At 35.3% G+C, this 17,656-nt stretch overlaps 1 protein-coding gene across 1 annotated transcript; it reads left to right on the top strand.

The window, feature by feature from the left end:
- Positions 1–509: 509 nt before the first annotated feature.
- Positions 510–15,477, top strand: F11 (coagulation factor XI; the record flags this gene model as incomplete). The annotated part of the gene is made up of 14 exons (XM_081269576.1): positions 510–564; positions 3,265–3,427; positions 4,821–4,927; positions 5,599–5,758; positions 6,406–6,515; positions 6,858–7,017; positions 9,132–9,241; positions 9,343–9,505; positions 9,594–9,700; positions 12,167–12,335; positions 13,452–13,627; positions 14,072–14,167; positions 14,906–15,045; positions 15,316–15,477. 14 exons carry the CDS (start codon positions 510–512, stop codon positions 15,475–15,477), a joined length of 1,878 nt encoding a protein of 625 aa, XP_081125702.1.
- Between the last annotated feature and the right edge of the window lie 2,179 nt (positions 15,478–17,656).

The raw sequence follows: 17,656 nt of genomic DNA, 5'->3' as shown, positions 1-17,656 counted from the left end.
AACCTGCCCTGTTAGTTTGGGCTTCTACAGGGCTGTGACAAGGTGTGGCATGCTACACACCCACCTGATGAGGACATTCTGAAATTTTGAAAAGATAAAATTCAGAATCATGATAGGATCCCTGTGAACTCTATTTAATTTACTACTCCCTTCACTTCCTGTTTCTTATAAATTCTGATGTCAGTAAAATAATTATATAAATATATATACATATATAATATATGTATGCATACATATATATAAAAGAGAGATCTTATTATTTATTCATTTATTTATTTATTGGTATTGGGAATTGAAAATAGAAGTTTTTTACCATCTGAGTTATATCCCCAGCCCTTTTAATTTTTTTCATATTGAGACAGGGTCTCATTAGTTGCTTAGGACCTTGAACTTGCAATTCTTCTACCTCAGCCTCTTGAGTTGCTGGGATCATAAGCATGTGCCAAGACATAAATGGCATAAATATACTTTTCATGTTCTAAAAACGTGCACATTTTTCTCTTTGTAGGATGATCTTATTATGCCAAATGGTACATTTCATTTTATTTGCCTCTGTTTCTGGTGGTAAGTAAATCTTTAAGAATGGACTGGAAATAGCTTAATTTATTGGTCTGTAGTGTGGGAAACAAGAAAACTTAAGTCTAAGAGAGAAAATTGCAATATGAGCTGCATACATGTAAATAAATCCCATGCTATTTACTCCAGGAAACAAAACAAATTGTTTTATTTATCCTTCACTTAAACCTCCAGGAGTTTTCAAAGCAGGTGAAGAATAACAGTAGAAATCTATATCTATAGCTGTATCTATATTATATTTTTATCTTCATACATCTCCATCTACCTACTTAACACATATAAATGATAATGAATAATAGCATTAAAAAAGCAGAAGTCTTGATTTGCCTCATTGATATTTCAGTTTTCCATAAGCAGTCAGTCAGTTCAATAATACAGACACTGAATAGTGACTTTGGACTGAAAAATGTCATACAAATATGCATACATAATTTATGCATTTCAATAATATATTGATGTTAATTCTCCACCCTATGTTTCATCCACTAAATTTGTTTATAAATTACTTAACCAATATTCAGTAGAACATATTAATATAAGTACTTTTAGACCCCATGTTTATTCTTTATTCTTATGAAAACATAAGCATTCCTTTAAAAAATTACTTAGGCATATTGCATTTAATTTCTAACTATTGTTAAACTTTTGCCAACTATATGCAAGACCTTAAAATAAGTCTCAACAAATTTCAAAGTGTGAACATTATACAGAGCATGAACATTATACAGAGCATGTTATTCAGTTACAGAGGAACTGAGCTAACAACTAAAAAGGTAACAAAAATGTAGCTGGAAAAAAATCCTAAATGTTTAAAAAAGTTAATGTTGAAATACTAAAAACTTTCCTAAAGGACTTGGGATAAGACAAGATTACCTGCTGTCACTTACCTTAAACATTGTTCTGGAGAACCCAGTCAGCACAGTAAGGAAAGAAGAAGAAATAAAAAGTAAAAGATCAGAAGAAAATTAACTCTGTTCAGAGATAATTTGATTGTGTACCTAGAAAACTCCAAAACAATACCACATAAATGATTATAGTTAAATTTAAAAAGAAATCTGAATGCAAATTCAATACTCAAACCAACAAACAAAAACTCATCGATTTTTAGTGGAACTAAACATCATGTTTGGATTTTAAAAATCAGTCTGCCTTTGAAGTTAAATGATCCAATTAGTAGGAGATATAGCCTAAGAAAATGACCACATTTATTGTTTTAAAGCCTACTAAATTTACTAAGTAATTAATATTCTTATTCAAGTAATATTTTAATGTAGAACAATTGCTTTGTACCAGAAGCATGGCACATGGTCAATAGAAATACTTTGAGGTGAGAACAGATCCTCAGTTCTTGGAAGGCTACCATACAGATGGGTTGGAATGAACAAAGAACTTGGGGAAAGGCAATAAATTTCCAAGTCATTCTTGAAATACTTGCCATTTGGGTGGGGGATCATGCTATATTTGGAGGTTATGTGTGGATAATTGTATGCTAGGTCTGTGACAGGGACCTTGATCTTCTTCACTCCCACAGATCTCTATGATGGTTCAGTGAACACTGTAGATTTCCATTCTTGGAGTAAATATTTCCAAACACATAAACTAAAAATGGGTAGGATTATTGAGAAAATCAATTACATGAAAATATAATTATTTGAATTGTAAAAAAATGTGATATGAGAAATGGATGCGGTTCTTATCACTGTTTTATGTAACAAGATGCAATGGTGGGCTTAAAAGTAGTGGGACAGATAAGGAAGATCTGAAATGTCTACAACTTCAGTACTTTTAAAAAATCTGATTGTTATTATGAAAAAGTCACCAATACCATGAATACTAATGTAGTTTGTTGCTTACGTTTATAATAGAAGGCCACATTCCAGTTAGATGTTAGTAAAAAACAAAGATAAAATTTTCCCTCACCAAGTTCATAGACTGATTCCTATAAGCCTCTTGTAATAGTTTTAACTGCTTTACACCCACCTTTTTTTCCCTAGATATTTACATCATAATGGTTGTTATATTTTATTCTGCGTGAATATTTCCATTTGGGTTGTGTGTGATTTTTTTTTTTAAGATTTTTTGTTTGTTTTTTTAGTTTTTTTTAATCTTTTTTTTTTTTTTAGAGAGAGAGAATTTTTTAATATTTACTTTTTAGTTTTTGGTGGGAACAACATCTTTATTTTATTTTTATGTGGTGCTAAGGATTGAACCCAGCGCCCCGTGCATGCCAGGTGAGCGCGTTACTGCTTGAGCCACATCCCCAGCCCCCTGCGTGTGATTTTTTAACATTAGGGAAAAAAAGGGTGCATAGCAGTACCTCTCACTAGGAATATGGCAAGATTAAAAACTACAACCTCAATGACTAAGAATCAAATGACCTAAAAATGTTACATACCATGTGGGATGTTAGATCTCTTATAACAGGAAAAAAAATTTAAATTTTACACAATGTAGCTTTTCAATAGTGAGATGTCATTCAGGCAAAGGTGCCATTTTGTGATTTCTTTTCCCCCATCTCAGGCCACTCATTCAAGAAACTGACATGAAAATGTTGTTTGCTTTGATATCCAAGTTCAGGCCCACCTTCTGTTAAGTAGACCTGTTTGCCTTGCCTCTGTCAGATTATTATCTAACTAGACACATGCCCAGGAAAATCCATGGTAACTTGTGCCATGTGTTGCCTCTCAGGATGTGTGACAAGGCTGTTCAAAGACTCCTACTTTCAAGGAGGGGACATTGCTACTGTGTTTACACCGAGTGCCAAGTACTGCCAAGTGGTCTGCACCCACCACCCAAGATGTTTGCTCTTCACATTTATAGCTGAATCATCAGCTGAAGATCCTACCCAATGGTAAACACTGATGTTTTCACTAGATTCACAGGCCAGTTACCTACTAATAAGTTTCCATCTATCATTTCATATAATGTACAGTTAACAACCTGAAAATCAATTGACCTTCAGTTGAAATATTAAATATGACAGAAAAATGCTATTTAGGCGGATTAGGGGGGAATATTAATGCTTCTGTGTGGCTTTTCCAGTCTCTTAGGGTCTCAATATTAAGGGTGCATTTTTTTCCCTTTTGCTTGACTTTTATCCATCTTCATCTTTCTGCTTTTCTATTAATGGATACTATTTAAGTGAGAAGTTTCTTCCAACTATTTTATTAGAAAAATTAAACATTGATAAAGATGATTTTTTTAAATAATGCAATAATCCCAAGCCACCAAGACTCACTTTACCCACCTATATATGTACATATGTCTAAACATTTCAAGTAATTTTAAGACATCATGACATTTCATCTCTAAGCACTTCAATGCGCATTATTCGGGGCTGGGATTGTGGCTCAGCAATAGAGCGCTTGGCTAGCATGTGCGAGGCCCTGGGTTCAATCCTCAGTACGACATAAAAATAAAGAAAATAAAGGTATTGTGTCCAAAAACTTCTAAAAAAAATGTTTAAAAGATTTTTTAAAAATACATTATCCTACCCAAAGGAAAAAAAAAAACTTAACAAGAATAATTTTATATCATCTCACTTGTCCACCAAATGTAATTTACAGCAATTAACTAGAATCTCATCAAAATTACAAATTGCAGTTGGTTGTTTTATAAAACACTCTGGCTGTATTTTTAAATCTTCTAACATTTCACCCAGCACTTTTGTTAACAAGGTGAACTCAAAAATTCAGTAATTAAGACTTTCTGCAAATTTAAGTTTCCAACATCTTTGTGTATAATGCTGCATCTACAGATATTTATACAGTATCCTGAACTTACAAAGCTTATAGAAATCTAGAACAGAGATCAGCAAGCATTTTATTAAAAAGGCAGAGAGTAAATGCTTAGTCTTTCCATGTCCAAAGGCAAAATTAGGGACATCATGTAAATACTTGTATCACTATTTAACTTGTAATCATTTAAAAAGATGAAAACCGTTCTTAGCTCTTGGGTATTACAAAAACAGGCAGATTTTCGGCAGTATTTTAGCAACAGGCCATAGTTCACCCACTCCTGTTTGTTACTTGTTAAGGAATATCATATGTGGTCTTTTAAATGTAGCAATGTTGAAATGAAAAACAGAGTCACAGTCTTGCTCAGAAAATATTTGTTTGGACTAAATATTTGTTTTGGCAAGAGATGTTGGTTTCCTCCTCTTTGGCTTTCGGTGTGATTTTAAGACCTATTATTTTAAAAAAACATATTTCCACCTGCTAATGCTATTTCTAAAAAAAAAACAGGTTTACCTGTGTCCTAAAAGACAGTGTCACAGAAATACTGCCAAGGGTGAATATGACAGGAGCGATTTCTGGATATTCTTTGAAGCAATGCCCACACCAATTAAGTGGTAAGTCTTGTTGGAATTGATCAACACTAGCTATTATGACAATGCATATAATTATATCAGATATGGTTTTATGGCTATAAAACAAAAAAAATCTGCTATGTGGGAATAAATTCCTCTATTGAAGTTCTTTCAGTGTAAAAACACACATATATGCCTCCCCACCCCAAAGCAACACTACAGTTTATTAGAATTTCTTTTTCCCCATAAAAGGACTCAGTTTTCTTCATTCACTTATGTTCTTTCACCTTTCCAGCCTAAAAGCTTCATAGAAAGTCTTTATTATATATGCTAATTCAAATCAAAGGGTACAAATACGAAGATTGAATTGACACTTGTCTTAATAATGATAATAAAAAAAATTCCCAGATACTTGAATAGGTTGATTATTGAAACAGAGTCAATGGAGTTTAGGAGAGCCTAGGTCAGAAAATCAAGATGCAAATTAACAAGTCTAAAATTGCTGCACTATGAAAAGAACTTTAGTCGTCCTAGATATTTTCATGTAAAGTAGGGATTACACACATTAAAATAAAAACAAAGGACTTCTGAGGAAAACTGGGTGAAGAGATTAGAAGTTCAAGTCAGAAGGGACTGTTGAGAAGTTAGAAATTTTACCATTGTCCCTGGGATCTGGATGGAGGCTTCCCATATTTCCCACTTGTAATTTCCAGCTTGCCACAGAGATGTTTACATAGCCCTGGACATGAAAGGAATGAACTATAATGGCTCTATTGCCAAGAATGTTCGAGAATGCCAAGAGAGATGCACAAATGACATCCACTGTCACTTTTTCACATACGCAGGAAAGGATTTTCCCAGCACAGAGCATCGGTGAGTGAACTAAAAGCTGACCTGAGGGAATGAAGACACCCAGTGAAAAACAAACTGCTGACTCGTCAAAAAAATTTTTCATCAATCTGAGGCTAAAATTTATTAAGTCCTAAAAGACATTCACAGAATAGCATTAACTGCTTTTGTCATGAAAGTTCATTTAAAGCCCAATTTGCATGAGTTTAATTTATGATATTCTGTCTTTTAATGACATTTTTATAAAACATGAGTGTATACCCATATCCTAGATAATTTCAAAAGTGCTCCATATTTAAATTGGCAATTTTGAAACAGTTACAATTGATCTGATTGCTAATTCTCTTCCCAGCCAAAAAGATGGTATAGTTTAACCCTATAGAGAAAAATAATAAAAAAATCTACTTATCTATTCATCACTTCTCTCAAGCTGTCATTTTACTGATGAGGAAATAAAAGTTTGCAAAATTCACAGCATCCCTGAGGGCTTCATGGTGGTGCTAAGATTCAAGTCAGCTGCCAGTCACCTCTCAGGATGTTCTTTGGGGTTAATTCCTTTACTTCATGCTTAAGTCCTCTCTTCAAATGGTCGTTTCCTTTCTATAATCTCATGCTTTTTCACACTTTCAGTTGGAAGAATAAAATATTTTTCCATTTTTATCTTTATTCAGTAATATTTGTTTGCTGAAGTACACCCAAACAGGGACACCAACCAAAATAACGAAGCTCCGCTATGTGGCATCTGGATTTTCATTGAAATCCTGTGCGCTTTCTAACCTGGGTAACTACTGTTTTCTTAATGAGGTGATTGAACCATTGGTTGGAACAAAGCTGATGATATGTGCAATGAGGCTAACTTTAGATACCTCTCTACACTCATTGATGAAATGGATCAGTGATCTTTTGCCATTTTTGTGTGAAAAAAAAAAATTTGTTACATCCTATATAGAGTTTATGTTTAAACTTCAAGTTTAAAGTAGTCACTTCATATTTTTTCTAAATTCAAAAAAAATCTTGGGGTAAATTTAAATATTTGAATGTGGAATTTACAAATACCGTGACTGGAATCTTCACTATTCCGCTGGCATATTGATTTCCTAACACGGATTCTCCTGTCATCTAGCTTGTATTAGGGACATCTTCCCTAGTACGGTGTTTGCAGACAACAACATCGACAGTGTTTTGGCTCCAGATGCTTTTGTCTGCCAACGCATTTGTACTCATCATCCCAGTTGTCTGTTTTTTACCTTCTTTTCCCAAGAATGGCCAGAAGAATCTCAAAGGTAAGGAGTTACAATTAAGGGTCATTTTTCTTTTTAAAACAGTGGATCACAATCTGTCGTTAAACATTCTGAGTAACTAAAAAAAATTAATGTAAATGTCTATATTGGATTAAAATTGCAAAACAAAATCCCTAGCTCCTCTCCCTTCTTGTTCTGCACCTACTGACTGCAGATCCAATGTTGCCAAGGACTTTTTCTTCATCTTCAGTTTGGGAGGTCTCTACCTGTAGCAGAGGGAGGGTTTATAATTGTCGACAGAATGAAGATAATAATCATGACTGTTAAGAGGCAATTGAGTCTAACATCATTCGAAATAACTGAGCCAGGAGCAGAAATGTCAGTGAAAGATGGGATCAATGTAGGGAAGGGATAAAAGCCTACATCAAGAGTATTGGAAAAAATAAAAGAGTATTGGGGTGGTGGCAGAGAAAGATTCAAGCATGGAAACCCTGTTTCTCTACTGATGAAAGTTAACAAGGGAACCACATAAAAAGCAGAGGAAATTTCTTCCAACTTCAAAGGAATACTTGCTGGGGCTGTTACTCTTCACTAACAAGATTCACTTTAAAAAGGAAGTAATTTAATTTTAAAAACAATATTTTAGTCAGCATCAAACCTAGATGCTATATAGCTGAACTAGAACGCTCAGAGCCTTTGGCATTTGCTTGACCTGGTTGCCCACTGTTGAGGAGAACATTCCCCCCAGAGCATTCCAGCCAGGTAAGCTCTGGAGTCCTTTGCTCATTCGGTGAGCCTCGTTTCCTGTTGGGTGAGATTGCAATTTCAGGAACTATTACAGAAACATGTATCTGTTAATTTCATTTGCTAAACAAATTTAACACAATTTATTTGGTGCCTATTATATATCAGACATTTTTCTAGGTATACCGCCTAATGAACACAAACCTTAACTTCTTGGACCAGGATGGAGATGATAGAGTAGTGTTCAGATTGGGACATACGGTCATCTAGAGCCAATAAGGGTTGCTGATGGATTGGATGTAGTCTGTGAAGGAAAGAAAAAGTCCAATATTTTGGGCCCAAGGATTCAGAAGGATGGAAATACTAATAGCTGAGGTGTAAAAGGTTTCATGAAAGGCAGAGGTCGGGGGAAGAGACACCTATTAGACACCTAGGGAAAAATATTGAATAGGCAATTGGAAATAGAAATCAGATTCAGAAGGGAGGTTTACACTCTAGATCCCTGTTAGGGAATTCCCAGAATATAGCTGATAATGCAGACCATCTCATGGATGAGAGCATCAAATGATTGAATGCAGACAGAGAAGAAAGGATGTCCAAAGATAGAAACTTGGAGCCTCAGAAAATTCAGAAATTAGGAAGATGACTGTCATTTTATGATAATTGCTTCTCTTTCCTTTGTCCTATTTGTTTCTTTTTATAAAATTACCAATCAATATCTATGAAAGGAGCAATACATTTAATTCTTAATAAGAGGGTTGATTGGCACCTGGTGACCACAAGGCAAGATTTGACTATTTAAATTTTAATTGATTAACTGAATCAGTTAATTTAAATAAAGTTAAAAATTTAATCCCTCAACTGTACTAGTCACATTTCAAATGGTGGAAAGCCACATGTAGCTTGTGGCTTCTGCATTGCGTGGCATAGAGAATTCAAGAAGGTTCTATTGGACAACTCTGCTGAAGAGTGATTTTGTGCTGCCTAGGAAAAGGCACTCCCTTCAAGGAAGATGCTGCCAGAGTGCAGAGTCAACAAAGTATGTCACTCATCCACTTCTAAGCTGGACCAACCCTGGACAGGAGACTTCTAGGCAGCAAGAAAATTCTTGATGCTTTGAGATAGACTAGGTGTGTTGAAAGGAAGGAAATAAAGAAGGAAGACACTAGGAATACCGACAGTAGAGCAAGATCCGAACGTTTTTAGAACTCCCAATGGCTTAGTTTTGAGATTTTTGTCTATAACATCCGAGTCATGGACTGTGACTCATAATCCACGAAGGAGACTTTCAAAATAGGAACATTTTCACTATTCATGCCAATGTGAACTGTCCTTACTTTCAAGATATGCTGTAAAAAAGTTCTTTTTCTCTGATGTGTGTTATGTGATATATTGATATCTCCCTTTTTCAGAAATCTCTGTCTCCTTAAAACATCCGAAAGTGGATTACCAAGTACACGCATCAAGAAGAGCAAAGCTCTTTCTGGTTTCAGTCTACAAACCTGCAGGCATAGCATCCCAGGTGAACCATGAGCATACTTTCTTCCTGTTGAGATCAACCATTCTCGAGGAGATGGATGTGTGGTTCTGTGTCTCATATCTGATGTGTGATTTGTTATCTAGTCTTCTGTCATTCCTCATTTTACCATGACACTGACTTCTTGGGAGAAGAACTGGACATTGTTGATGTGAAAGGTCCTGAAGCCTGCCAGAAAATGTGTACTGATGTCATCCGCTGCCAGTTTTTCACCTACTCCCCACCTCAAGAATCATGCCATGAAAAGAAGTAAGACAAAGGGTCAAGTCCATAGATACACCCATCCCACCTCTTTGTGAAGGGCATTATGTTTATACTATTTTGTTTCCAATTATAGGGGCAAATGTTACTTAAAACTTTCTTCCAATGGCTCTCCGACTAAAATACTTCACGGGAGAGGAGGCATCTCTGGATATACACTAAGGTTATGTAAAATGGATAATGGTGAGTCTAACATCACTTGAAAAAATATATCAGAAGGAGTTGTTCTACACTGAATGCGGCATGACTAAGGTAGTCAATAATAGCCACAGAGAGAAGAAATGGGGTAAAATAACAAATCTAGCAATTTTTTTGTCATTTTTTTTACATAAGCTAACCATGTTTTAACGGTATAAAATTATTTGACTAAATTTGACACTGCCTAGTATGAATTGAACATGTGTTTAAATTCAGAGCATTTATATGACCAGCACTTTATGATGAGATACAGACTCAGGCAACACTTGTATAACTGACTCTTGTTCTCAGGGCCAAGGATCTTTCTTCTTATTCTTGATGATTGAAATATCAATCATACCTTGGTAAATCAAATTATTCACTTTCCTCTCACTAAAGATCTTCAGTGAAGCATAAGTAACCAGCATGTCTTAAAAATTATGTATTTATTCAAGAAATACTGAAGTAACTTGTTTTTCAGAGACTATCATTCTTTCAGATTTCCCTGCAAAGTTCTGCAGACTTAAGAATACTGGCAAAGATATATATATAAAAAAAAACTTTTTAATTTATAATAATGAGTGTGGTTGGTTGGAAATAAAAAGATCATCCAGTTTATACAAAGCTTATAATTACATAAATAATAATAAAAATCAGCTCAGTACTGTTTCAATCCTAGCAGCTAATTTCTGAGGACAGTAGCAAGAGATGGTTTGTTGGCAAATAGAATTGTTCTAAGGGACAGAATCCCATTGGAAAGAAAGTCCTACAAACACTTCTCCCTATATTATCATAACATCCTGTTAGACTATTTGTTTTGTTTAGTGTCTAAAATTTTAATAAACTATAAGATGAAACAGATTTATTAAGTAAAATGGAAATGATATTCACATCTTGTAATAGTTTAGAAGTATAAAAATCTTTTGTGTCAAATTATGCACTATACTGAGAAAGTGACTCAATACTTAACTCTTGAGAACTTGTTCTGTAGCATATACAAATGTTACGTTGTATCCTAACTAGCAAACTATGCTTTACTGTATATAGTTCAGAGAGGCTCAGAGGAGAATCTTTGGGTGGCCTATACCTCTTTAGAAAGCAAGTCAAATAAACTGTTATCTCATACTTTCTCTATTTTCCTCACAATAAACTTACCTTAAAAGGATCACTCAAAATAATTCTGTTTTTTCTTAATTCCACTTCCTATCATTGGAAGCAGCACTTAGCAAACTTTGTTAAGTGATGCTGCCATAGTTTAAAAATTGAACCCAACATTTACTTCGATAAACATTTACTTTACTTGCAGATTCTATTCCAACCCCTCCTATTTCACTTTCTTCTCTGTTGAATTTATAGACTCTGACCAGTGGAAGTTATAGACTATATCAGGTATAGGTTGATAACTCAGGAGAAAATACGACAAACAAATAAAATCTTATATATTTTTAGTGCATCACCTTCTGAATTTAGTAACTAAGTTTTATTGCACTATATTAGATGAAATAACACCCTAATATAAAAGAGAAAATCCTGAGCTTTTTATCATGTCCTGTCATTGATCCATAATATAGTTTGTTATTGGAAGATACCTAACAATGCCTAACAGAAACACTTCTTAATACCAAATATAATGGTGAAAATCAAATTTTTAGCATTCCCTTTAAACTGAGAAATAAAATAGAAAGAAAATCAATATCTATGTCCTATACCTGATAAGGTTTTGGCTAAGTTATTTATCACATACCTTAGTTATCACTTATCTATTAATTTTCCTAAACTTTGCATTTATGCCACTTTCCAGCTTGGAAATTATATAGGCTTCCAAAAAATTCCAGGATATAGTTAAAATCTTCAAAATGGTCCCCTGAAACTAATTTCCACCCTATCCACTCTTAAATGAAAGTGTCTTTTCAGACATACAAAACCCCATAATGCTCATTCTCAGCTTAGCTTGCTGTTGGCTGCTGTCCACAAAGTTTCTTCTCTTATTCCTTCCTTCAGTTTGACATTTACCCCAGAATTTTACACTCATTTTCCCATAAGAGAAAAAAAATCTAGAAAGGCAACTTTACACCCACAAAATTATCGAATAGACCATCTTCACTCTCAGAGTTTCTGATGTGAGGTGGGGCTCAAGAATTAACATTTTTAACAAGTTCCAAGGTGATGCTATTGGTCTGCAGACCACACTTGGCCAACACTGCATGAAAAGAACCATCAGTAAGACTACTTTGTGGTATCAGATGAGAACAGCAGCAATTTTTGGAGCATGTAATTACAAGATGACTTGGCCATTCCACTTTCATGTGCATGTTTTGCTTTGTCAACTTAATGATGAAGTCTATTCTGCTCAGGGTCATGGTAAACTCTTGAACTGAAGGAAACTTTTCTTCCTTTTGTTCCTCATGGAGCATAGCCACTGGTGGAAAATGCAGATACAAGCAACTCTTTACTACAATCTTTCTGTTGTAGAGTGCACAACCAAAATCAAACCCAGAATTGTTGGAGGAACTGCGTCAGTTCAAGGCGAGTGGCCATGGCAGGTAACACTACACGTCATGTCACCTATGCAGAGACACCTCTGTGGAGGCTCCATCATTGGAAACCAGTGGATATTAACAGCTGCACATTGTTTTTATGGGTCAGTATAGCGCTATTTTTATTAGTTGGCTATCCTCATACCACTAGCATATTAACAAATACCTTAAAATGTAAATTATCCTATCCTATATGTGACATGAATTTTTTACCCTTTTTAAACTTTAGCAGGAAAAAAAAATAAGCAAAAAGGAAGAACCATTCATGGTCTACCAGCATCAAAATAGGTGCCAAAACATGACGGTTCATTTCCAAAGTAAATGCAAACACATCCCCCTACCCGACCTCCAGTCCAGAAAGGCTTCATTATGCATTCTCAAATTGGATTCCCTGGGTCACTTTCAACATTGGCCAGATATAAAAACTGCATCTGGGGGACTATATGAATGCATGTAACCCAGGGAATTTAAGTTATCAAACCTCCTCTTAGCTGCTTCAGTATCCCCTGAGTTGTCTTCAGACAGTTTTATGGATTTGCTTTAGTTATTGTTTTCTTATCAGTGTGTAGCATATTCATAACTCAAGAGGTCAGTAGTCCTCTTCACTTTTTTTAAAAAAATGTTTTTTTAGTTGCTGATAGACCTTTATTTTATTTATTTACACACAGTGCTGAGAATCGAACCCAGTGCCTCACACATGCCAGGCAAGTGCGCTACCACTGAGTCACAGCCACAATTCCCCTCCTCTTCACTTATTACATATGGGGAAATTGAGTACAGACAGTCCACATGAATTTCTCAGAGTCATAGCTGGGCAAAGGCCAGATGAAAGTAATACCCAGGACTCTTCATGGGTTGTGTATGCACGTTCATGATGGAGACTGGAAAGAGGCTTCATTTTGTGTTTAGTTAAATGCTAGTCCAGTGCTTTCTTTGTGTGGGGAATATGTGATTGAAATTTTGGGGATGAAATCACTTCTTTTGATTTAAAAATCTATACTCTTGGTGGAAAATATTAGTAATACTAGCTAGTTAAATAGCAGCCGAGAGAGCTGGGGATATAGCTCAGATACTAGAGTGCTTGTCTTGCATGCACAAAGCCCTCGGTTCAATCCCCAGCACCACAGAAAAATTAAAAAAAAAAAATAGATATGCAGCTCAGAATGTTTGGAAATGATTTAGTGAAGGAAATTTTTCTTCCTTTATTGTTTTCTCCTCAGTATAGAGTCACCTAAAATTCTGCGTGTCTATAGTGGCATTGTAAATCAATCGGAAATAAAAGAGGGTAGTTCTTTCTTTGGGGTTCAAGAAATAATAATTCATGATCAGTATGAAATGGCAGAAAGTGGATATGATATTGCTTTGTTGAAACTGGAAACAACCATAAACTACACAGGTATGTAACATTTTAAGTGGGAAGTTGTCTACCAAGGTGACCTAGATAAAATGTTTAACTTTACAAGATCCACGGCTTGACCTTACCAACGAGACTCTCCAGGGAGAAGGTCTAGAAAGCTAGTCTTTCACCCTGTTAAGACTGACACACTTGTCTGGTTATGCAATCATATTTTGAGAATTTGGGTGAAAAGGTAAGTCTTCTTCAAGCTTTATTTCAGTGCATGGGACGACATAATTTTATAATCTATTGGAATATTAAGAATGATTTAGTCTAGTGTCTTCCTTTTAGGATTATAATATGTAACACCGAATAATAATAAATAAAGAAAATAATATAAATAATAAATAAAGAATACAATATAAAGTGAGACAAGAGAGTCTCTTCTGGGAAGCAAAATATATATTATTTCTGATAACTAAAACTATGATTTTTAAAATTTAGACTCTCAACGGCCCATATGCCTACCTTCCAAAGGAGATAGAAATGTAATATATACTGACTGCTGGGTGACTGGATGGGGGTACAGAAAACTAAGAGGTAAAAAATGATGTTCTAAGATATACCGCATCCTAAAAATAAAAACAATAGTTTAAGCACAAACTTTTCTACTCCACAACATCATAGTTAAAATGCAAGTCAAATAACTATTCAATTACAGAAAGTATATTAAAAAAATTGGAAAGAAAAAATACCCAAGTAACGATGATATCATGTCTGTTTGATTAGGAACTTTAAGTGTGATTAAACCTCTTTATAGACTATTTTTAATGATGTTTAGTGGGAAACTTAGCACTTTTCAGTAGATGTCCTAGCTTATTATCCAATTATTTTCTCTGGGAAGTAATTCTACTTAGAATTGTAATTAATTTTTAAATTTAATTAAATTAACAAAATATACACCCAATAATAGGAATAATGTCTTCTTTGTACTCTGCAATTATAAAATTTCTATGAAGTAAACCTAATACTTTTTTTCTTTCTAGAATTTTCGCAAAAGATGTTCATTTTTAACATCCATGTGTGTATATATACATATACATATACACACACACACACATACATATATATATATATACACATACATACTGCACTTACATATTGTACATATGGATATATTTGTTATATGTGTGTATATATCGTACATATGTATATTTAGTATATATATATTTAGTATATATGCATATATATGGTATATATATATGTTATATACATATCTGTATATATAGACAATATATATGTTTATTCCACTAAAAATATAAAAATAATTTTTTTCAGACAAAATACAAAACACTCTTCAGAAAGCCAAGATCCCTTTGGTGTCCAACGAAGAATGCCAGACAAGATACAGAGGGCATAAAATAACCAATAAAATGATTTGTGCAGGCTATAAAGAAGGAGGGAAGGATGCTTGCAAGGTAAGAGGGTCTTCTCCACCGTCGGAATGTCTTCAAATCAGAATGTCTGACACATTTCTAAAAAGTAATCTTCAGCCAATGAGCAGGAGATACTGGATTTGAGCTACTTTAACTGAAATCTAAATGAGACAACCAGGATGCATTGAGCAATGGGGTTTTTTGAAGTTTATGAAGGGCCAGGACAGAATTTTAGGCAAAATCCCTCTGAACAAAAATTTATTTAAGATGGGTAGTGACCAGGACATTTTTGTCTTTCTCCCCTTTCCATAGGGAGACTCAGGGGGGCCCCTGTCCTGCAAGCACAATGAGGTCTGGCATTTGGTGGGCATCACAAGCTGGGGGGAAGGCTGTGCTCAGAGGGAACGGCCAGGCATTTACACCAACGTGGCCAAGTACATAGACTGGATTTTGGAGAAAACTCAAGCAACATGAAGGAGTCTCCAGGTGCCTTTTGCCCCCTGAACGGCATTCCAGATTGCTCTCTGGAAGAGGGAAGAGGATGTTGTTACCCCTGAAGAAGACACATGATCCCAAGTCTCCTCCACAGTCACAAGCCCAAAGGATGTGGTATTTGTAAGAAAATACCCCGAGGAAAACACACTGTCATTTTCAAAACTCCCATTCTTGGATAATCACAATTGTTTTCAGCACCTAGCTTCTTGCTTTCTGATCACACTTTCACTCAGTCAAAGAAATTTTTGAAGATTAAAATATGGCAGATATTAGCAGAAAAGGATCAAGTACTGGCACCAAGGAATCAGGTAGAACTGCTAAAAGAAACCACCACCGAAAAAAAGATTCATTAAATGAAAGTGGTAACTGGAAGAAATGGAAATAAGAACTGTCCCCATTAATTTGCAATTGTCTATACTCTGCCTACACCAACACGTTTCTTCAATAAAGAATTAGATTGAATTCACTGACAAGATTTTAGAATGGTCAGAAATTCTTTTCTTTCCAATGTTTAATACATATATATTTTTTTCAAATCAGATTGGGTAGGCACAAACTAAACGTGAATGTGAACAAAGACTCCAGAATTTCTCTATAGGAGAAGACCGGGAATGGCAATTTACCTGGAAGAGAAACCTTAGTGGACAAATGTTAGTGATGTACTTTCCTGGAAAACTATTTGTAGATAGGTGGTACATTTCATTGCAGCATTTGGGGAGCAGGAGACTGATGGAGAGAAGGGAAGCCAGCCAACCTCCTTCCCCAAGGCAAAGCAGTCGTGGGTGGAAATTAATATAAAATGCATACATACTATAGGGAAAGACAATTGGGAGCAAATCGATGGTGATAGTAGCAAGTTTAGCATCTCTATACGGTTCCCTGTATTCTGAATACTGGGGTTTTCTCTTTCCTGTAAATATTTACCTGGTTACTATTCTGGTATGGTTCAATAACCTAGAATTTGAACTGCTTTGATCTGTGTTAATAGCTCAACAATTCATCCAATATGAAACATATTTATTGAACACAATTACGTGATAGTATCAACCTGAGCTTTGGGGATATAGGGTGAGTAAATGATTTGTTCCTAGTTTCATGAAGTTTACTGTCTACTTAGCATGAAGAACAAAATAAAAAACTTACACCCAATATATAATGCTAAACTGAAATTAGAAGGACTCACCAGGTTTTATGAAATGAGACAGGAAGACGGGTACTTGGGGAAAGCTCAAAATTAGGATAAAAAGAAGGTTTTCCTGAGGAACACAAAACAACAGAAAACCATGTAAAATAAGGTATTATTATTTCCATTATAACCACATTATGTTGTATTGTACAGGACGGGGGAAAAAGACAAATCAGCTAATATTTTCAATTCATTTCTCCATTTCCCCACTAGATGGCACTTTTATACCTCTGTTAAATTTTAAAGCAGCATGTGAGCAGAGTCCATTTAATTTATATGTTGAAATAAATTCTATGTATATGTCATATCTGGGAACATTAAATCAAATCAACTGCTTCAATCCAAATGTGTTTGACTTTTCAAATATAATTGTAAATACCTAGTTCCTAGATAGCACTTTCTCCTTTAAACTCTATGTCCATAAATCCCTCAATCCCAAGGCCTCCCCTACAGACTCAGTAGTCTGAGTCCCTGGGTGAGAGGCCACACTGGGTTGGCATGTACTAAGCTGTCCTCCATAAACACCTCTGGGATGGCAGAAGGAGTGCTGGCCCGTGTCCCACCAACCTTTCCCTGTTGCCACCTGCCTTCTAGCGACTGTCAGTGGCTCAGGACCCCTCTTGCCATCTCTCTGTGGTTTCCCTTTAACTGTGCCATCCTTCCCACCCTGCTATGTCCCCACACCTCTCTACACATCCTCCACACCTGCTTTGCTGGATGTGGGCAATGGAATTCTCTGTTGATTACTCAAGGAATTATTTGGATCATGTTGTATTTAAGAAGCAATAAACCAAGATAAGTCATGGTGGTGCACAGCTGTAATCCCAGTGGCTCAGGAGGCTGAGGCAGGAGGATCATGAGTTCAAAGCCAGCCTCAGCAACTTATTGAGGCCCTAAGCAAATCAGAAAGAAGACCCTTTCTCTAAGTATATTTTATTTTAAAAAGGGGCTTGGGATGTGGTTCAGTGGTTA

The sequence above is a fragment of the Spermophilus citellus genome, assembly GCF_964194105.1.
Source record: "Spermophilus citellus genome assembly, chromosome: 16".
In the NCBI taxonomy this organism is placed as follows: domain Eukaryota; kingdom Metazoa; phylum Chordata; class Mammalia; order Rodentia; family Sciuridae; genus Spermophilus; species Spermophilus citellus.
The sequence above is the reverse complement of the archived record's forward strand: the minus strand, read 5'-3'. Positions and strand labels throughout refer to the sequence as shown.